This window comes from Beta vulgaris, chromosome 2 (genome assembly GCF_026745355.1).
Source record: "Beta vulgaris subsp. vulgaris cultivar EL10 chromosome 2, EL10.2, whole genome shotgun sequence".
Taxonomy (NCBI): domain Eukaryota; kingdom Viridiplantae; phylum Streptophyta; class Magnoliopsida; order Caryophyllales; family Amaranthaceae; genus Beta; species Beta vulgaris.
In genome coordinates, this window is record NC_079203.1 from 34,483,371 (window position 1) to 34,506,829 (window position 23,459).

Consider the following 23,459-nt stretch of genomic DNA (forward strand, 5'->3'; position numbering starts at 1 on the left):
TAAAATGTATTAATCCTATGAGGTCACACATTGTAGCACAACTTGGGCAGAGCACTCCAAATCCACTTGGGATTAGGATTGGGCCGGTTTTAAGGGGAATAGGAGGAGAATTAGTTCTCCTAAATAGCTTAAGACTCTTCTAATATATATAGGATATAATATTAGGGTTTAGATTCATTAATTAGTTTCTTTTCACAAGGGAGAGAAAGTGAAACCCTAAACTATTCCCTCTAAACCGATGCCTACACCATCAAAAGCAAGAGAATTTATACTCTTCAGTTCTAGCAAACGTTGGTGTTCAATGGGTGCTCGTGGACTGATTAGATGAAGAACACTTGAGGCTCTCGGATCTTCAAAGCTTGCATACAACAGAGAAATCACGCTACAAAGGTTTGATATATAATCCAGAGTTCAATGATTCATGTGTTTGATTATGTTTGCGATCCTATGATAGGTGTTAGGAAATTGTTTCCTGAAATTCAGCCATATGCATCCATATATTCCTATAGTGGTATCAGTTTTGCATAATTCATAATATTCATATAATCATGTTATTGTATACAAATTTAATATTTTTATTCAATTAAGGGAGGATTTATTTATGGCTAGAATTTGCACAATTGATATTAATTGATTGGAAATTATAAATAATTGATTTATTTGCGATTTATGCTCAAATAATTTCATGAAGTTCCGAATTTTTTATATTATGGACGCAATAAATTCTTTAATCCACTCAAAAAATTTCGGATTTTTCTAAATATATTTGTTAAATTTAAAATTATTTATGTTTAATTAGATTGATTATTGAAATAATTTGTTAACCATTAAACTATTTGATTTTCTACTTGTTAAATAAATATAATTTTCATCACGCACATAGATCTCAAATAATATGATGGCTGGAAATAATTTGATTATTTTTCCCATTAATTTTTTAATTTTATCATATTACTTATGAATTTTGGTTAAATTTTATGTTTAATTTGATTATTCATAAATTTTAAGGATAACAAAAAATTATTTGATTTTCTTTGTCACGATAATTCACTAGATCACCCTAAAAATAAATTTATAATTTTCCAGATATTAATTGTTAATTTTCTGAATTTTTAGAATATTATTTGATTTTGCCCTAATTTTGAATTCTTGATTAGATTTATTGTTTAATATAGATTCTACATTCAAATCTAATATGAAAAAGACTAAAAATTGTTTAAGATTTGTTGATTAATTCAAAAATTTATGCCATAATTTTTGGATTTTTAAAGCCTAACGAAATCTCTTAAATCTTTAGTTAATTGTTAAATAAAGATAAATTTAATTTTATGTAAATTGTTAAATAAAAATAAAGAGAAATTCAACCATGGCTGGGTAGCCCCACCACTATCGATGGAGCGAAGGTGGCTGGCGGGAGAACCGAAGGTAGGCGCGAGCATAGGGTAGCATGTCACGACCGGGAAACTGCGTCGAAACCACACACGTTTGGCGTGTGTAGTGGCTAGACGCTGTGACGCGTTGGTTGCCGGCATATAGTTGACCGACGATGCCGGAGGGGGACACGTCGTGGGTAAAGGTCGGCGAGGTCGTTATCGCCTGCGATGTGGGATGCTGGTGCTCGTGTGACGTGGTGGGCTTATGGCTGGGTTTCCAGCGGTGAAGCATTTTGCATGTGCTAGTTTTGAAATTTCTAGCGGGGAAAGGGGTACTGGTTGTTGATTGGCAGCCTTGTGCTACTAGTCTACAAGTCAAACCTCTATTTTTTTAAAAATCTTTTAAGAAAATTTGTTTTTCCAAAGTTGACCATAAATTCAAAAGTTTTCTATTTTGCAAATTTGTGAATAATAATGATTATTGTCATAGCTAAATGAGTAATTGAATCAAAATAATAAAGTTTTCTAAATAATTTCTAGCTTAAATTTGTTAAGTTTTATAATTATTATGAAAAGTTTTATTTGCTTATTTATTGTTAATAAGTAAATAGTTTGTGTTTATTTTATTATGATATTATAAATACGTGGATGTTAATATAATATGTACGATATTATATTTTGCATGTTATGACTAGTATAGCCCAAAGTAGGATAGTAAATACGGTCTGCGAATCCTTAAATTTGAATGTACAGTAAATACGATATGTGAATCGTTTGTATTTTTGTAACTATAAATTTTTGTTATTTATTTAATTCAAATTATGTAGTCAACCATGAAGATCTAAGGAATTTCAAGGATGGTGATCCATGGAGATTCAAGGGAGGATTCATGAAGATTAGTTATTTTCTTAAGTATAGGGGTCATACTAGATTATTTTAATTATTGCTTTAATTAATTTCTTGCACTTATTTTGCTTAAATGCTTGCTTCTAAGTTTGTTTGTGGTTCATTGATTCATGTGTTCACTATTGATTGACCATATTAGTAAACTTAGGTCCCTAAAAGTAATATTGAATTTTTATAGCTTTCCAACAACACCTATAAAGCCTTCGATCATGAGTAATGGGTTCTGCCAAAGCAGGGTGTTGTTCATATTTCCGGGGATAGTAGGGTAGGTTTTGAAACTTACATGTTAATGTTTGGTTTAACTCAACAAAATCATCAACAGACAAAGTTTTGGATTTTGCAGCTAAGACATAGGATTAAACAAGGAGTTGTTAACCTGTCTATAATTAGTAAAGTGTTTACTTACTTTAACTACTATAAATTGAAGGCAGGGCCAAAGTTTGTATGATTATACTGGGAGGGGATCTTGGTTATTTCTTTATTCAATAGGAGACTTTCATTTTGAATAAAAGGTACTAGTTAACTAAAAGTTGTTTAATTACTGGGATAAATCGTATCTTACCACCTAGACTTTTCATGTTTTTAGAAACTCCCACCTTGATGAATTTTTTTTTATAAATTTCCACCTACCATTTTCAATTTTATTAAAAACTCCCACTACTTAACGATTTTTGTTAAATTCCATTAACAAAACCGTTAAATGGGTCCCTCATATACATTTTGTTAACAAAATCGAACTTGAATTAGTTGCAAGTCTTTCCAAATAGTTATAATTCGTTCCAAACTTGCTCCAAAATTGTTGAGATTTTGCCCTTAAATTGATGAAAGTGACTTTGATTTCAGCGTAAATTAATAATAAAATGCATATATGAGGTCTACTTAACGGTTTTGTTAACGGAATTTAACACAAATCGTTAATGGTGGGAGTTTTTAATAAAATTGGAAATGGTAGGTGGAAATTTATAAAAAAAAATTCATTAAGGTGGGAGTTTCTAAAAACGTGAAAAGTTTAGGTGGTTTTGAACAAAAAATCCTAATTGCTGCTTTCTTAATAAAATTGATTGAATCTTGCTTTATTATTTGTTGTAGTAATTATGTCTAGTAACAAGAACATCAACACCAACAATTCTACTTGTAATTTGAGCTACGTCCTTTCGAAGGAAAAATTGAATATTGAATGTTCCATTGCAAGTGAAAGGGAAATGAGAATCGTTCTCACAACTGATTAGAAGGAAGCAAAGATGCAAAAGATGCATGAAAGGTTAACTTAGACTAAGCGAAACATCCTCAACTAGTCAAGAAAAGAATACGAGGATGTTCTTATGGTTAGTAAAGGACAATCACTCAACAGGATTTGGATTCCTATTAAGAAGGACAAAATCAAACAAGTTGCCAAGTCTGAAACTTTTGAAAAGCTAAAGACTACATCAAAACAAAAAATTGCTGATCAGCACTATTTTTATACATGTAACAAGGTTGGTCATTTTAGAAGTAGTTGCCCCAAGTATTTGAAGGATCAAAAGAAAGGAATTTCTAGTTTAGATATGTATGTTATAGAAGTTCACTTAGCAATTATACTTCTTTGGTATTTGATACCGCTTGTGGTTCGCACATTATTTGTAATATGCAAGGCCTCAAAAGAAGTAAAACATTAGGAAAGGGAGAAGTAGATCTTCGTGTTGGCAATGGAGCATGTGTTGCAACATTGGCAATGGGAGTATATAGTCTACTTTTATTTACCTTCAGGATTAGTTTTAGAACTTAATAATTGTAACATATGTTAAATGACGCACGTTTGAAGGATCAGTAAAACATTAAGGCAATGCGATCCGATAGTGGTGCTGAATATTTTTCTCAAGAATATGGTGATCATTTGAAGGATTGTGGAATACTTTCACAATGGACTTCACCAGGAATACCACAGTTAAATGACGTTTCTTAAAGAAGGAATTGAACTCTACTTGATATGGTTCGATGCATGATGAGTCTTGCTGATCTTTCTATTCCAATCTGGGATTTGGCTGGGCTTGAAACAACGACATTCACACTTAACAGAGCACCATCCAAAGCAATTGGAAAGACACCATATGAAATGTGGACTAAAAACGTTCCGAAATTGTCTTTTCTAAGGATATTGGGTTGTGAAGCTTATGTAAAACATTTACTTTCTGATAAGCTTTAACCCCAATTCGATAAATGTCTCTTTGTGGCATACCCAAAAGAGAATAAGGGATACTACTTCTATAACCAAAGCGAACACAAAGTGTTTGTTGCTCATAATGATGTCTTTCTTTCTAGAAAAGGAGTTTATTTCCAGAAAAACAAGTGAGAGAAATGTATATCTCAAAGAAGTTCGAGATGAGCAACAAATGAATGAGGTTAACACCTCATCAGAGACGGCTCGGCATGAACATGCTCAGGAGGCGGTGCATTCAATTCACTTACCTCCTACGGTCCCACTTGGAGATACTCCATGCGAAGTCACTCAACTTAGTGAGGTAGAAACTTCTTCTGTTGTTCCCCAACGTAGGTTTAGTAGGACCATCATTCCGTCAAAGAGATATATTGATTTCCTTTTGACTGAAAGTTTTGAAATAACGATTTTAGAATCATAAGAACCTACTAGATGCAAAGAAGGTTAGATAGTCAAGACTCCGTAACATGGCTTGAGGCCATGAAATCTAAAATGGATTCCATGTCTGAAAATCAAGTATGGGACTTGGTTGATTTGCCTGATGGGGTAAAACCCCTTGGATGCAAATGGATATTCAAGTTGAAAACAGACAAGGATGAAAGCATTAGTATTTTCAAAGTAAGGCTGGTGGCGAAAGGTTTCAAACAAATTCATGGTATTGACTATGATAAAACTTTCTCACCACTAGCCATGCTCAAGTCCATTAGGATAATCCTTGCAATTATTGCCTTTCTTGACTATGAAATATGGCAGCTGGACGTCAAAATCGCTTTCTTGAATGGGTTCTTGAGAGAGGATGTGTACATGACACAACCTCAAGATTTTGAAGACCTAGAAAATCCAGGGAGGGTATCCAAGCTTAAGAAGTCCATTTATGGACTAAAGCAAGCATCAAGGAGTTGGAACCTAAATTTGATGAGGGAGTCAAAAAATTGGGCTTTCTCAGAAATGTAGAGGAATCTTGTGTATACAAGAAGTTAAGTGGGAGTAGTATTACTTTTCTGGTCTTGTATGTGGACGACATACTTCTTATAGGAAATTATAAAACCATGCTTGAGTCAGTCAAGGAATGGCTTAAAAATTGTTTTTCTATGAAAGACCTAGGAGACGCATAATACATATTGGGAATAAAGATCTATAGAGTAGATCTAAAAGGCTAATTGGACTTAATCACGATACTTATATTAATAAGGTTCTTGCAAGGTTCAAGCTGGAAAACTCCAAGAGAGGTTTCATTCCCATGCAACATGCCATAACACTTGGCAAGACTCGGTGTCCTTCGATGAGGTCAAACGTATGAGTAATGTTCTCTATGCTTCTACAGTAGGATTCATTATGTATGTCGTGACATGCACTCGACCGGATGTTGTATATGCTTTGAGTATATACAGCAGATATCAGTCAAATCCAGGAGATGCGCCCTTGATTCCAGCGAAAAACATCCTTAAGTACTTGCGAAGGAGTAAGGATAATTTTTTTGGTTTATGGTGGAGACAGTGAGTTGGTTGTTACTAGATATACCAATGTAATATTCTAGAGTGACAAAGATGATTTATGATCTCAATTTGGTTTCATATTTTGTCTCAATGGAGGAGATGTGAGCTAGAAGAGCTCTAAGCAAAGTACCATCGTGGATTCTACAATAGAGGTTGAGTATATTGCAACAGCTGATGCAGCAAAGGAACCTGTTTGGATGAAAAAGTTAATTGGTGATCCCGGTGTAGTTTCTAGCATTGAGAATGGCATTGAGTTGTATTGTGACAACAGTGGTGTTATTGCTCAGTCTAAGGAACCCAGATCGCATCAAAGGTCTAAACATGTGCTCAGGAAATTCCATATTATTCGAGAGATCGTTGGAAGAGAGGATGTGAAAGTAAGCAAGGTTCATACGAAGGATAATATTGCAGATCCTCTGACTAAACCGCGTGCTCAACCTAAGCATGAGTGTCATACTAGGTATATGAGGCTTAAGCATATGAGAGAATAGTTTTAGGTTGTTTACTTCATGTTTACAATTGTAAAGACATTTATTATGCTTTGAATGTTTATCAATAAAAATTCATTTCTTATTTAATTGTATTGTTTAGTATTCAATAAAATGTCCAGATAATTTGTGTTTTTAGTTAGGATTATCGAAAACGTTTTGATAATGGAACACTATAAAGTGAACTGAAATCACAATCTATTTAAAGTCCCCAGTCTAATCCCTAATTTGGACATAAGTGATTTATTTAAAAGGCTAGTATATAATTGATTGATATCGCAGTTCCATGGACTATGGAGACATAGAGATGTCTAATTGATTATATGGATGTATAGTTGATACATTGAGACTTGACCTAATTAGACTCTAGAAGTAGAATCAAACTTTTATATTTAGTGGATTCCTTAGACATGAGTATGTCTTAATAACCATAATGTAATTAGTTTAAATTTGACACTATTAAAAGCCGTGCCGTAAAATGAGGTTATAAAGGCAGTGATCAGGTGTGCTAAGAATTGAGTGGAGTTATGGTCATACAAGAGTGGATAAGTCCTCCAAATTTAATAGGAATGGTGTATGTGCCTCTTGATGAGCGAGAACTGGAAAATTGCGTGGCCATGCGATATAGGAATAGAAATCTAATCCTTATTTGAGCAGTTCGAACTCAACGATCAAGGAACATAAATTTAAGAATAATATTCTGTTATCAAATTTGACATTAAGTAACTTAAGGAATTTAACATTACGCTTTTGTCTTCGAATAAGTGGGAGATTGAAGGAATATGTCCTTAAACATCCCAACAACTACTAAATATTAATAGGAGTTATATTATGAAGATAATGAAGTTTTATTTTAGTAATCGCATTTATTTGCTAGAGAATAAATATGATTATAGGACAATATTGATCGGGCCTATAACTAAAATGTATTGATCCCATGAGGTCACACATTGTATCACAAGTTGGACAAAATAATCCAAATCCATTTAGGATTAGGATTGAGCCGGTCCTAAGGGAAATAGGAGGATAATTAGTTCTCCTAACTAGCTTAGGACTCTTCTATTATCTATAGGATATAATATTATGATTTAGGTGATCAATTCATTAATTAGTTTCTTTTCACAAGAGAGAGAAAGTGAAGTCCTAAACTATTCCCTCTAAACCGGGGCCTATACCATCAAAAACAAGAGAATTCACTCTTCAGTTCTATCACGCTACAAAGGTTTTGATATTTAATCCCTATTAAATGATTCATGTGCTTGATTACGTTTGCGATCCTATGATAGATGTTAGGAAATTGTTTCTTGAAATTCGGCTATATGCATCTATATATTCCTAGAGACTTGAATGAAGATATGTTAGCACAAGCAATAATATCCACAACAAACTGTAGATAACATCTCATATACCTAAATTGGTGTTTGACAATTACTATATTGGTAAAATTATAGATAGAAATTGTAACATATGTGTTTGGGTATGTAGCTTGTATTTAAGTTGATCTTGTCATTTATCGTATTTAAATTGAGATGAAAAGTATAAATTTTGTTGGAACATTTTGTGTTTTTACTTTTTAATATGTTTGTAGTGTTAATAAATAAAGTCGTGGAAAACTTATGAAAACAACCATGTTTCTTCATTAGTAAGATTTATAAGGATGATATGATAGTAGTAAAAGAGGATGCCAATATGGTGTATATCAAACTATTCTGCAAATTAGCCTCAAGTGTAGGAAAAAGGTTTTAGTGAGAGAAACTCTCTCCTCTCTCTAGACCCAATGGAACAGTATCTCCATTGCTGATATTCATAGTTCTAGTAATAGCTCTCTCTGGTCTCGGTGACCTCTCCGATAACGGTGGCCATGGCAAGGAAGTCGAAAGCTCAGGGAAAGCAACCGGTGACGTCGCCTGGAAAAATGAAGGGCCCACAGTCTGATACTCATGCAAAAAATGTGAAATCGATGGATGAAATATTGGGGGTAACTGCGTTGGATGTGGAGAGTATTATGCAGGAAGAGATTCTCCCGCCAAGAACGTCGTTGGAAACGCTCCAAAGACAGTCCGAGGTCCGAACACAGTTTTCTGAATGGTTGGATGTGATGCAGAAATCAGAGGGGAGTAGACAATAGGAGCAATCTGAACGACATGTAAGTATTGACCCTGTTCCAATCTTCTTTTCACCTGATAATGTGGTAACTAGAATAGTAAATCTGTACCTGTTAAGATTGAGCTAGCTGAAATTAAATCTGAGATTGATTTCTGGGCTTCATCTATATACTGTTATGTTGTTGGAAGTCATCCTCCTCAGCTTGTTATGGAAGGTTTTATTAGGAGGGTATGGAGAAATATGGGAGTAGACAAGGTGATAATGGTGAAGAAGGGGATGTTTATGGTAAGGTTTAAGACTATGGAGAAGAGAGATCATGCGTTGAAGGACCATATATTCTTTGATAGTAAACTTGTAATTATTAAACCATGGCACCAGGATATAGATATGTTAAAGGAAGATGTTAAAACTCTCCCTACATGGGTACATCTGCACTTGGAGTTTAAATACTGGGGAGAGGGTTATTTGAATAAGATTGCTGGGCAGGTTGGGCAAGTGGTGAAATATGATCAAGCCACAATCAAGAGAGAAAAATTGTAATATACTCGTGTTATGCTTGAGGTTCAGGTGGATAAGGAGCTATGAATGGAAGCCCACTCTATGCCAGTTGTGTAAGGGTGTTGGTCATACCGTAGGTGAATGTAGGAAGAATGTGGTTAGACAAGAATGGAGTGAGAAAGAGCCTCATGTGGAACATCATCAGAGTGAGGGAGGTGCCATGGATGTGGAACAGGGGTTTCAGAAAGTGAGGAACCCTACAAGAAGGCTGATCCACTCACCTGCACCAGTGGGTACCCATAATGATTTTAATCATTTAACGGAGGGTGTAACTGAAGTAGGGTGGACCTTGTTCATCACAAAGGTGAATGCTATTGACACAGGAGGGGTGTTGCCTCCTGATATTAATGGATAGTATTATATGCTAGAATGTCAGGGGGATTAACAGCTACCAGAATCAGCTAGATGTTAAGATATTTCTTAACATGAAGAATGTGGGGGTTGTTAGTCTCCTTGAGACAAAGGTAAAGGCTCCTAATTTGGGAGACCTTTATCAGAGGTTGTTTGCTGGATGGTGTTTTACATCAAACTTGGTAAATCATAAAAGTGGGAGGATAACGTTGGCTTGGAACCCAAATAGCTTCCATGTGAACATTATAAAATCCACAAGTCAGATGATTCACTGTAGGCTTGAAGAAAGGACAGGAGGTAAACCTCCTTTTTGGTGTTCTTTCATCTATGCCTTTAATAGTGCTATGGAGAGGATTGCATTGTGGGAAGATCTTATGGTACTTTAAGACACCATAAGGGGTCCTTGGGTTATGATGGGAGATTTCAATTGCATAATGAAGCTTGAGGAAAGAATAGGTGCAGCTGTGAGGCCTTAGGAGATTGTGGATATCCAAGCATGTATGCTGAGGTGTGGGATGAATGATCTGAACAGCACTGGGTGCCTGTTTACCTGGAATAATAAGCATAAGGAGGAAACTAGGGTTTTTAGTAAACTTGATAGAGTTATGGTCAATGAAGCATGGAAGGACGCTTTTCCAAGTGCCAATGCACACTTCATGCTAGAGGGAAGTTTTGACCACTGCCCAATGATTATGCAAGTCTATCCTCAGCTACAAATAGGTAGATCTCCTTTTAAATACTATACTATGTGGAGTTCAACAAGGAATTTCCAAGAGATTGTGAGAGCTTGTTGGAGTACTAGAGTTGAGGGATCACTCATGTTTAAAGCGGTGTGCAAGATGAAAATGGTTAAGAAAGCTCTGAAATAATTGAATGTTGTGGGATTCAATGACATACATGTTGCTGAAACTAAGGCTATGCAAAACTTGTTAAAATGCCAGGCAGAGCTGAAAGAGGATATTACAGACCCTGTTAAAAGAGAGGCTGAACAAAATGCAAATGGGGAGTATAAAAGAGTGCATAAATTATATATCTCTTTTCTGAGCCAAAAGGCAAAGCCGAGTTGGTGTAAGGAGAGAGATGAGAATTCCCACCTGTTTCACCAATCAATTAAAGCTAGAAGAGTTAAAAATACTATATATGCTATACATGATAGTGCTGGTGAGTGGCAGGATGAACCTCAGAAGGTTATTGAGGCTTTCCTCAGATACTATGAGGAGCTGCCTGGCAAGTCAATGAATGAGAGAGTGCCTGTCAAGAAGGTGGTGATTGAGAGGGGCCCTATGCTCACTGAGGACCAAATCTAAGTCCTGAGTAGAAATTTTGAAGCTGAGGAAGTAAAGAAGGCAGTTGATTCTATTCTTGGGGAGAAAGCTCTAGGGCCTGATGGTTATAGGGATTTTTTCTACAAAGATACATGGGATATAATTGGACAGGAGGTCACTAATGTTGTGTTGGATTGCCTTCAAACAGGTAATTTGTTAAACGAGGTTAATACTACTATTTTAAACATGGTCCCTAAAGTAGCATGCCCTAGTAGTGTTATGGAATTTAGACCTATTGCCTGTTGTAATGTATTGTACAAGATCATTACAAAAGTATTATGCAATAGATCAAAAGTGGTGCTGCCTAGCCTAATATCTGAAAACCAAGGGGCTTTTGTTCATGAGAGATTTATTATGCACAACATCATGGTTTGTCAAGACTTGGTGAAACACTATGGTAGGAAGGGTGTTAGACCTAGTGTGTTAATGAAACTAGATATGAAGAAGGCATATGATACCATTGACTGGGATTTCTTGCAGGAAATGTTGGAGGCTCTGAAATTTCCTAGCCATTTTATTAATCTCATCATGGTATGTGTGAGAACCCCAAAATTCTCTATTATGATAAATGGATCCCTTCATGGATTCTTTGAAGCTAAGAGGGGAATTAGGCAGGGTGACCCAATGTCCCCTCTACTTTTTGTAATTTACATGGAGTATATGTCTAGGTTAATGAATATACTCCAGGAAGTTCCTAGATTCTCTTTTCACCCAAGATGCAAGAACCTAAAGTTAAACCATCTGGTGTTTGTTGATGATGTAATACTGTGCTGTAAAGGTGATTTTCCATCCACCTCCATGATGCTACAAGCTTTTTCAGTTATTCTCTAACTCATCTGGGTTAAGAATAAATGAAATGAAATCAGAATTTTATTCTGCTGGCATGGATCACACTACTATCCAGAGAATAAGGTAGGTATCTGGGTTTAGGCATAGTAGGTTGCCTTTTAAGTATCTGCGGGTACCCATTTTAGCAAGGAGACTATCTGTGGGTGAGTGTCATGCTTTGGTGGATAAGATGTGTGACAAGATAAAGGTTTGGCAGTCCAGGAACCTTTCTTATAATGGCAGGCTTCAGTTGGTTAACTCAGTCTCGATGAGTATACATATATACTAAGCTCAGATATATGTTATGCCTAGAAGTGTCCTTGATGCAATAGAGCAAGTGTGTAGAGCATATTTGTGGCATGACACTTATTTCAGTATGAAAGTTGGAAATGTTGCTTGGGAGAGAATTTGTTCTGAGAAAAAGGCAGGAGGGTTGGGGATTCGAAATATCAAGCTATGGAACAAGGCTGCCATGATGAAATAGGTATGGGCAATCACAGCTAAACAAGACTCTCTGTGGATAAAGTGGGTAAATGGGGTATAAGTCAAGGAAGCAACCTGGTGGGATTATGTCCCCAATTCTGGAAGTAGCTGGTACTGGAAACAGATTTGTAGAATGAAGGAGGAAGCTAAGAGCATCTATAGTGAAAATGAGCTGAAACAATTATCGCACTTCTCTATTAAAAAGTGTTACCAATTACTGATTGGTGAGGTTGACAGAGTCCATTGGGATAGATATATCTGGAATAGACTTGTTGTGCCTAAACACAAATTTATTTCTTGCCTTATCATATTGGAGAGGCTTAGAACAACAGACGGATTGATGGCGACAGGTATTTATAATGATGATAGTTGTGTTTTATGCACAAGGAAGGAATCACATAAGCACCTGTTCTTTGAATGTGATTATTCTCATAAGTGTTTAAGAATGCTGCAAAGGTGGCTGGGTTTAAGTCAGACACAGTCCTGGTTTAACAGAATGGTGCATTTCTTGTCAAAGAATAGGAGGTCTCAATTTCAAAGAAGAGTTATAGTTGCAGCATATTGTGCTTTAGCTTACTATATATGGTGGGCTCGAAATGAAGTGGTTTGGAATCTGAAAGTTTGGAGGCCTGAGGTTCTTATGAAGAGGATCATAAGTATAGTGCTGTTAAGAGTTAGCCTAGTTCTACCAAAGAAGATTTCTGTAAAGGATAACAATTGGTTTGAATTGTTAAAGTGTAAAAATGTATAGTAGTATTAAAGTTTTGTTTAGTTTGCCTTGGGTTTGAGGTGTCCAACCTAGTTGGTTTGCTCTCCCTAGGTTAAGAATTAGGTTGTATTGTTTTTGTGTGGATATATGAGAGTTACTTATTTAGCAAAAAAAAAAAAAAACTATTCTGCAAATTAGGTGGAGAGTAGGGGGAGATAGTGTTCGCCGTAAATGATGGTGTAAGTAGGGATATATCCTCCCATACATGTTTGCCCTGCCTCAAATTCCTCCCCCTCCACTCAAAATCCTCCCACTGTATATTTCTCATAACATAATTTCTGCAATTGTGAAATGCAAAAGTAAAAAGTGATTCTCTCTAAAATGAAAACCCACCCTTCCCTTTCAAAACATTGAAAGTTGGATATGGGACTAATATTTTCCACTCCCAAATACAACTTACAATGTTTAAAAAGGGTGTATTAAGCTATTCTTTTTCTTTCATTTATTTTGTAATGTAATTTGTGGTGAATACTCTTGTAAGTTTTCTTTGGAGTAAAAGAGCATTATTGATACGTTAGCTCATCTGTAGAAGCCCCATACATACTATAAGGTCATGAGTTCAAATCCTATTACAATTAAATTTGTTTTTGATTATCATGTTAGAACTTTTTCATGAGAAAGAAGTGTCATATGATGGACATACCCTGTCATGTCTTGCGCACATAATTTGATAATATATATTGATAGTAAAAGTAACATAGGACAATAGTGAGCCCATATTACTTAGTGAAGTTACAAAATTAGCCACGTAGACTCGGACTCGTGTATGTTTCTACTATATATACTTATTAATATACATTAAAAATATACTATATTTGTCACATGGTGCTCGTCATTCATGCTAGAAACTTAACGTTATGTCACCCTCATACATTTAAAAAAAAAAGTTTGCTGAAGAGGTTTTGAAACATAACCTTATATTGGCATGGAGAGTAAGGTTAAAAAGCGTTTATAAATGGAGGGAGTCGTTGTAGTGGTTCCTACTTCCTACTAGTAAACAAAAAAAACGATGATACTTATATACTACTAAGAAAAATTGGTAATGTATCCATTACAAACTTTTAGATTAAATTGGGTAAATTCAGTTAAAGAGAACACAATTTAGGGAATAAAAAGCCATTGAGATATGTTGACACCAAAGTACTCGTGATTGTATAACAAAAGGTTTGAGGTGTAAATTTGTGTAGAAATGAGAAATTAATGAAGATATATGCTGACACCAAAAAAATATACTTCATATGATTTCCTTCCTGGTAACAAAAAGGTCAATAAGTTTTAGAAAGTGTGAAATTGCGTGAACGGGTCATAAACTCATAATATTGGCAAAGAATTGGTTAACCGACCTCATATTTTTATAAGGTCAATTACAAAGATTGTGTTTTTTGGGTGAAGAAGAGGGGCACAGCCCCTAGGGTCAATGACAATAAGAATTATTACGTTGTACCTAAAAAGTGTATGAAATTCGATTTTCATGTGTAATTTAGCAGTCAAAGGTAGTTAATATTCTATAAAGGCGTATATAATATGATCAGTGAAATATTGGTGTACCTAAAGTCGCATGACCCAAATTGGTAAAATCCTCATACTACTATTATGATCCAATTTTGTGAAGGCATGTGATTCATGTGAATTCCCCTGATTGGGAGTTCATACTAGAAAATCTGTGGAGATTTTTGGCACCACATATGTCTATATCCTTTGCTTGAGGCTCATTAAGGATTCAGGACTACAATTATTGATCGAAAGCAATAATGGTCCCACGTACATGAAGATTTGTCATTGTTGGTGACAGAGATTATACTCGAAGCCATTGAAAGTTGCTCGTATTGTTTGAAAGATCTGATCTTTGATTTTTTTTTTTTTTTTTTTACATTTGTTTTTATTACATCTCCAACAAACTTTTTAACTCCATATTGGGCCGTCCCAATAATTATGGAGGCCTTGTGCAACTAATAGAAAATGAGCCCTTAATTAGTAATACTATTTTCGATTACTTTTTGTTTCAAGTTGATGGTTGTCTTTTTTTTTTTTTTTTTTTGACGGGAAACCTCATGAGCCAATATATTAAGGAATCAACACCTTGTCCGCCAGGACAAGGGAAAGCAAGTCAGGGGGGTGTTCCTCTAGCCACACCTTCACTTCATCATACGAAAGAGAGAGTTGCGCCATAGAGTGAGCCACCTTATTACAAGATCTCTTAACAAACGAAAAAGAACAAAAAGAAAACGAGTTCGACAAAGCTAAAATATCGTTAACAATAACTTGAGTAAGGGTCCTTGCTTTATGCCCATTGAGAAGCTTTATCACATTTAGGCAATCCGATTCCACTTCAAGTTCCTGAGCCCGCTTCGAAGGCAACTTGCATTCCAAACAATATAGCTCGCGCTTCAGCTTCTTCCGGGGATGCCACCCCTTCCATCTTGACCCCCGCCGCTAAGAGCACATCACCTACAGCATCTCGGACAATAGCCCCTGCTCCAGCTCTATCAGCCCCGACAGCCGCATCTGAACATTTTTTTGAACATTTTACTAAGCTCGACACATTATTTCATCATCGAATCAGAACTTGGAGAAATTCTTTCTTCTAAATTTATCTATTTATGAAATTAGTCTACCTTCATATTAGTATTATTGTTGAAGTATTATTAGTGTTTTTTGGGGATTAGAGGTCAACTAAGAGTTGTGCTAAGATTTGATCCCATGAGTTCAAACTTAACCACTAAATCAAGTAATGTTTGATGTTGTTATTCTAAAGTAAAAAAATTAACAAATGAAAATTATAATCACTCGAGGAATAATTCGGGACTTTAATTAAACTAATTAAATTATATTAGTATCAGGTAACTATCCACTGGGTTAACTAAGTTTTATCCTCAAGTTAGATGACATCCACATTAAAGTATAATTAGTGGTTGCAAGGAATTGGGGTTCTTAAGAAAAATTGTTGAGGGTGATTGCGCTATTTGCTAGGTAGTGTTAGTGATTTATTGGCATAAAAGTTAAAAAAAAAAATTAAAAACATTAGCCTTTTATGGATTGACTATATAGTTCAACTGCATTTACTAAGAAAAATATGTAAAACATAAATGACATAAATACAGTAAGCATTAGACCTATTGGAAGAGAAAGAAATAATTTAGGAATTAAAAATCATTATAAAGATTCGAACACATGCACTCTTGCAATTTGAAGACCACTACACCACGTTGACATGGTTCAAAATATTCTATATATTAATTAGAGGCCCATTTTATTGGGGGCCCTGTTCTAGTGCACACGTTGCAGTTATCATTAGCCGGGCGTGACTCTCTACTTGTCGTAGTTTCAAATTCATTTATATATAATTATTCTACATAAAATAATTGGGATTTCTCTTATTTATTTATGTATGTGAACTAATTTGGAGGTCATAATTAAAATATAAATTAACAGATTAAATTATATCTACGCAATTATCATTTATACCTCTCTATAAAAGAAGAAAAAAAAACAACTTATACATCTAAATAACACCCTTGGACCTTAATGACCATCTGTTATGTACAAACCTTTCTCTAACTTTTATCTTCTCTCTATCTTTGATGATAGAGTTTGCAAATCTAAGGGATCAAAATCTAAGCTAGTCGCTTATTGCTAATCTTGTTGGTCCTATTTTGCATTGGTTGTCTTAATTAGTATATGTATCATTGAAGTTATCTTATCCCTTTATAGAAAACTTGGACTCACTCCAAACTAGTGATGGCCAATGGTGCGGGCTAGGCGGGCTGGACTGTGGGCCCTAGTGGGTTGGGCTGAGATATTACAGACCAGATGCGGACCATGAAATTCATGGGATAGGCGGGCTAGTCCACGAGCTGAAAAATCTTGGCCCACACCGGTCTGTTATCGGTTTTCACGGTTCGAGAAGCGTTCTGGCGGTTCATGGGTCTAGTGGGCTGGATCGACTGGCGGGCCGACATGAGAATTTTTTTTCTCAAAATTATTTAATCATTGAAATTGTTCATTATTGTTACATAAAATCTTTAAAATGAATTAAAATATATACAGTTATTAGTATTGATGAATAATTTCATTATTTTTTAATTTGATTGAATTATAATATATGCAATTTGATGAAAATATATACAATTTGATTAAAACATTAAACAATTTGGTTCAATATTTACTTGGATTGGGATGGTCCAGTTCATGGGTCGGGCTGGACCGGTTTTGTGGTTCGGGCTGGGTGCTTTTAGTAGCGGGCTTTAGTGGGTTGGGCTCAAGAAATCTGGCCTACGACCCACCCATAAATTTCACGGTTCGAGTTGGGCTGGACTGGGCTTTTTGCGGGCCCGACCCACACGACCCATGAGGTGGGATGGGCTGGGCTGGATTGACCCGCACTGTTGGCCATCTCTACACCAAACCACTATAATATGACTCAATCTCCTAATTGTTGGACTTTGAGCGTGTGCAAAGGCTTTGTGGAAACAACCCGTGAGAAACCAGTCCCAAAGAAAGCTCAATAGCTGCCATAGAAGTCATGCATCATTAATCTTTATTGCACTTTGTATACGATGAAGAGTGCACGACCGCCTGAGAAGATCGCCTTCCGATAAGAAAGCTATATGCCTTGTTTTAGGGGGTTTAGCATCCAATCACATACAACATACTACCTTTATAGTTAGTCTGAGAATACCACCTTATGATAAGAAAGTACTATGTCTTTGTCTTGGCACGAAAGGCTTTATACCATATGATGAGGTGAAACTGTCAAATCTGACTAGTATGAAAAAAAGTTTGTTAGACTATATGAAGTAGGACATTCGACTCCTTGGGGATGTAATGCAAAAGGCTCAAGTGATATATTGGAATGTTTACCTTGTAGTTGTTCTTGGGAGAAAATGGTGAAAGTCTCATGTTCGTAGAATGTGGGAGTTCCTTTTTTTTTTTATAAACTCTCACATTTGGTAAAAATAAAAAATTTCCCTCTATATAAAACAAAACTTCTTGTATTGTTATCTATTTTGAGCTTGTGCATACCATTGATTTGTGGTTTGCGTACTTTTTTGAATTACCGTGTCACTGGGAGTTTAGGCTTATGAGACTTCTTTTGTTGTGCTGGTTAAATGACAAGTTTGAAATTTAGTTTATAGGTTGTATATATATTGCAACTATCATAGATTTTTAATTTACTACTCCATTTTGGAGACTGTCATAATTTTTCTTCCATATAATCCTTCCTTACTGATTTAGAAAACTTTAATTTGGAAATCCGATTCACACCATTAATATCAGTTTTAGAATTGAGAAAGTATTGTTTGTCAAAAGATTAGAAAATAAAAAAATGCTTCCTTTATCATACATATTAACTTTTCATTTGATAATATTTATTTAAAAAAAGCGTTAACACTAGAATACATCTTGTAGCAATCTTCCTTTACAATGCCTAACTCCACACTAAACCTTTCACAACTAAAAAAAATATAAACGAAGACCTTAAGTAATGATGAAAGAAACTTATCCACTTATCAATTACAATTTTACAATTTTTTCTTTTTCAACAATAAAGATGATATTGTTAGTCTTGAAAAATAGTTCAATTATGAATAGATATAGGTTATACAATTGCAGAATTATCACCTGAACCAATCACTAATCTATACTAATATATTAAAAGATGTTCCTAAGCAAGGACAATGTCACGTAACACCTTCACATTGCGTATTTTATGCTATGTAATCCACATGCACTAAAAAAAATAGAAAATGCATTAGATAAGATTCGATCCGAGATCACAAGCATATTTATTAAATTCTTAATCACTAAACCAATTGATACTTGATGTTATTATTTCAAAGTAAAATATTAATAGATGAAAGATCTAAATACCCAAAACGTAATCCGACCGTAAAAACTAGTTAAGATATCATCTATATATATATATATATATATATATATATATATAAAACAAGGTTCATTTTGCTTACGTGTCAAGCCAGCATTATTCAATGTTCACTTCGCCTACGTGTCATGCTACTACTACATCTGCCACGTGTCATCGCCAAATTCGACACTCTATTATATAACGTGTTCACATCCAAAAATTCTGATGTCACATGGCGTGATATTTCCTTCCAAAAAAAAAAAACTACCTTGAAATCAAACAATGATATTAGTGTGGGAAGTTTTAAACAACTGCCTAAATTATAGCTACCAGTCAAATATAATTAAATGTATTTTATTTAAAATTCAAAATTCACCCGCCAAGAATTGTCATTATAGTTGCGGAAAAATAAAGGGGTAAAAAATGTTATTATATAAGATGTTCATGTAATCACACCCTAATATAAACTGATTGTCCAAAAAATTAAAATGTGCATTCATTTTAATTTCAATCTCAATTATAAATTCCTAAATGACAGTTATACTACTAATATATTAAATAATTAATTTTCACTATCTATTAAAACATAGAATCTTGATTTTTTCAATATGTTCTCACTCACTAACTGGAATAAATCTAATCCTTTCCCAAAACCAACTCAAGTTATAATTTCGGAATTTTCTTTTCTCTCTAATTTTCTTTTTTGGATGAAAAACTGATTTACAAAAAAAAATTCTGATTTCGAAAATTTTATTTTTTAAAAGATAAAAATCTGATTTAATAAATAAAAACATGTTTCATAAAAAAAAATTTGATTTATTATAATTTTACTTTATTGTTCAGAATTTTATATTTATAAAATCTTATTATAACAAAAAAATGTAATCTTATTAAGTAATAAGATTATTTATGTATTGTATTGTAGTGACTGTTAAAGAATTGATAACGGTATTATATAGGACCCATAATCGATTGTGTTTTTTTTAGAATAATATTTAAAAAAACAGATTTGCTTGCATTATATTATAATATTATATGTAAAAAACCGATTTGCTTGAATAAACTAATGGGATTATTGCCTCATCATGGTCTACATAGTGTATAAATTGATTTTCTTGAAAAAACCGATTTGCTTGCATAGATTATTGCTTCATCATCATATTCTTTCCTAAAGTAAAGATTCTAATTGAATAAAGTAATATTATTGCACCTATAAAACTGATTTTCTTGAACTGATGGCCGAAATGATATTCTTTCCTAAAGTAATATCATCATATTCTTTCCTAAAGTAATATTATTGTCCTTGCATTTACATTACCACGTGGTAAAGCAAAGCAATAGGTTGACATTAAGATGACACGTGGCATAAGCAAAGAGGTGGCCGAAAAAATTAGGATAAAGGAGAGCAGAGGAAGCTTCATGTCTTGCCACGTAGGCTGTAGTTTTCTCTCTAATTTTCTTCTCTCTAATTTAAAACTTAGAATATTTTTTATAAGGCCCGTTCTAATAAAATAAGAACAGTCATATCATACTACTAATTATAGATAATTCACAAGTCATAATCTTGCAGCACAAGGGTCGCGTCGTAAGCCAGTTTTAAACTATTCTCATTGCAAGATTCTAAATTTTTTTAATCACAAGACCATAATAAATATTTCAACCTATCTATATATCTATATAAAGTTGGGTACATAAATCCTATGTGTCACCCTCACAATTAATTCGCCAAATGTCAAATTCTCATGCCTTTTCACAATCCATATGCCACGTGTAAATTGGAGGAAATCTATTGCTTATGTGTCGTTTGCATATTACTTTAAGGCGTGTGCCATAATATTTAAAGCTAGGAAAGAATATTAAGTAAATCAATTACGATCCTCTTCATTTGGAAAGAGTATTATAATCATCCTTAAATCAAGCAAATAAACATATAAAAGATTTATGTACAAGAATTAAGGAAATTTTATTGGAAGTATTATTTGTTATCATCCTTAAATCATTTGCTCCATCAATACAAAAATCCTAATACTACACGTGCTGAGTTCATGTCCATCAGTCTCAAATGATCATAAAATATTGTTATACCATTTGCTGAGTTCATTGCTCCATCAATACAAAAATCATAATACATTAATCCATTGCATCGATTAATATAACGTCACTTAAACAAAAGGGGGAAAAATGGTATATTTTAAGTTATAAATAATTGTTATCTACAAAGTTATATAGTAGATGCGGGTAGAGAAAGACTTTAATTTTAAAGAAAAAATAAGATTAACAACTTAGTTACATAAAATTAGGGTATAATTTTTTGGACCATGTTTTTAAAATATTTCATTAGGCAAATATATATAATAATTTGACCAAACCAAATTTGTATGATGATATGATATCTACACTATTTTTAAGGAAAGTTTAGAAAATATTTTCTCCAAGTATTGAAACAATGAAGTGTCACTATTTCAAGCAAACATTATTTTAAAAGTATGAGTAATCTATATATTTATCTAAAAGCAAAAATTATTTTAGCCACGTGAAGAGAATAGAGATTTTAAAAAAATCTTTAACTTGAGCAAAGAAAAATGAAACTATTTTCAAAATTATATTACATCTTTAATTATTAGTTATTACCATAATATATATTGTACGATATAACAAGGATATAACACTATTATATTACCTTTGCGAGCACTAAAAAGTTTTTCATATAACATTGTTAGTAAATACTCCAGGATCGTTGACATTGTATAATATAACATGAATGTCATAAGTCATAGTTCAACACATGGGTTGCAAGCTAATTTTCGAGTATTCTAAATACAAAATCATAAAATTTAAATCACCAGCTAATATCATTATGTTTAGCTGTAATTTTTACAATTGTTGAAATTTGAAATTCAAAATTGAAAAAGGACTTTGAATTATTTTTTTTGGAAATGATCTCAGTTATCTATCTTTCTTTTTTCAAAAAATTGTTAAAAACGAAAATCATATATATGTCACCATTTATTTATTTTTCACGTTTTTCAATAAAATACTATTAAAACGCACAATCAAATCACTACGATTTCTTTCTAAAAATTATCAGTTACATCATATTATGCATAAATCTTTTAATAACTGTAAATTATATTATATGTTTACATCGGAACAGCTTGCAATACTAGATAGTATATTTATATGAGTTATGAAAATCGTGTAGTTAATATTCATTGTATAATATAATCCATACATCTTTAAACCATAACTACTGCATAATGTACCGGTCATAAGGTAATTTTAATTATTCTCAATACAAGAATATTGATTGAACACAAGCTAAGTAATCATTACAACAACAAACACTTCTCCCTAAAATTGTAACTATTCAACGTACCAGGTTTTAATTATTCTTAACACAAGATTATAAAATTTAAATCAGAAGTTATTAGTTTTACAATTTAGATAGAATTGTTCTAATGTAGTTCTCAAAGTTTAAAAGCACGGACGGTATAGTCAATAACATTGATGGAAACATGTAAAAGTATTTTATATTGCCAGTTCAAGAGTATGAGCAAAATTTTCAGATATCAAGGCCAATTTACAAAAATCATAACTATATAACATACGGGTCATAGCCACATTCAATACTCTCGATACAAGATCATAAAATTTAAAACACATATTATTAGTTTTAAAATTTAGATAGAATTATCTCATGAGTTCTTAAAATCTAAAAGCATTGACTATAATCATTGAAATTGATAATAATATGTCAAAAGTATTTCATACCAATTCAACAGTATTGAACAATTTTTTTTCTTCTATGTAAGTAAATAATCATGAATTCAACCATTGATTTCCTATAGCTGACCACTCATACTTTAGAAAACCTGTATATGGGAATAGCAAATTAAAATTTACTTTTTCAAACTTATATGTATGTTTCATTTTTTACATTCTTGAATTTTATATTATCATTTTCATAGATGAACGGGTTAAATACTTCCACCATGATTTTAGGAGAGATAATATAAAATCTTAAATTTATTAAAACAAAAACTTCCTGTGCAAGTGGCACAAGTCTAAAACCGATTTTAAAATGTATTCTTAATACACGATATTATTATAAAAACTTTAAATCAAGAGCTAATATTCAAACTATAATTTTACGAGACCATCCTAAAATATTAAATTTATAAAACAAAAAACTTTATGTGCATGTTGATGTGTGTTTTGTTTCATAACGTATTTATCAATTTATATATCACAATTATAAGATTTTCAAACTTTAAAATGTTGTAACAAATATCGTGATATATAATTTTACATTTTATAATCTTTCAACTTTAAATTCTTGGATTCTAATAATTATGAATTAGATAAATTGGAATAAAAGCACTACTTAATAAACAAAATGCAACACATAGATTATGCACGGGACCAAATCATATCTATATAAAACCTCCCGTGCATTTTGCACGGGTTAAAAGCTAGTTATGCAATAAACAATACGCTACATTTGTTGTTCTTAGGTTAGCCACAAACCTAAGTGACACACACAATACCTATGTTAAGTTATTGCAAATAAAGTATACTAGGTTTAATAATAATTATATATTTAAGACTAAACTTATCATCATGACTAGGTAGTTAAATAATGATTACATGGAACCAAATTACAATTAGTTAATAAACAAATCCCTAATCACAAAAGTCAAGCACTCAATTAAAATA

At 33.3% G+C, this 23,459-nt stretch overlaps 1 protein-coding gene across 1 annotated transcript; it reads left to right on the plus strand.

Annotated features, from left to right (window-relative positions):
• The first annotated feature begins 8,318 nt into the window (after nt 1-8,318).
• LOC104906101 (uncharacterized) lies at nt 8,319-9,476 on the plus strand. Its single transcript, XM_010694817.2, has 3 exons — nt 8,319-8,552; nt 8,657-9,054; nt 9,131-9,476. Exons 1-3 carry the CDS (start codon nt 8,319-8,321, stop codon nt 9,474-9,476), a joined length of 978 nt encoding a protein of 325 aa, XP_010693119.2.
• Nucleotides 9,477-23,459: the final 13,983 nt, after the last annotated feature.

Bases quoted from the DNA above. Each gene is read 5' to 3' on its own strand.
- LOC104906101 (XM_010694817.2), top strand. From the start codon at position 8,319: ATGGCAAGGAAGTCGAAAGCTCAGGGAAAGCAACCGGTGACGTCGCCT. The intron at 8,553-8,656 runs GTGATGCAGAAA...TGTGGTAACTAG, and splicing joins AGTTTTCTGAATGGTTGGAT to AATAGTAAATCTGTACCTGT. The intron at 9,055-9,130 runs GCAAGTGGTGAA...CTTGAGGTTCAG, and splicing joins AAGATTGCTGGGCAGGTTGG to GTGGATAAGGAGCTATGAAT.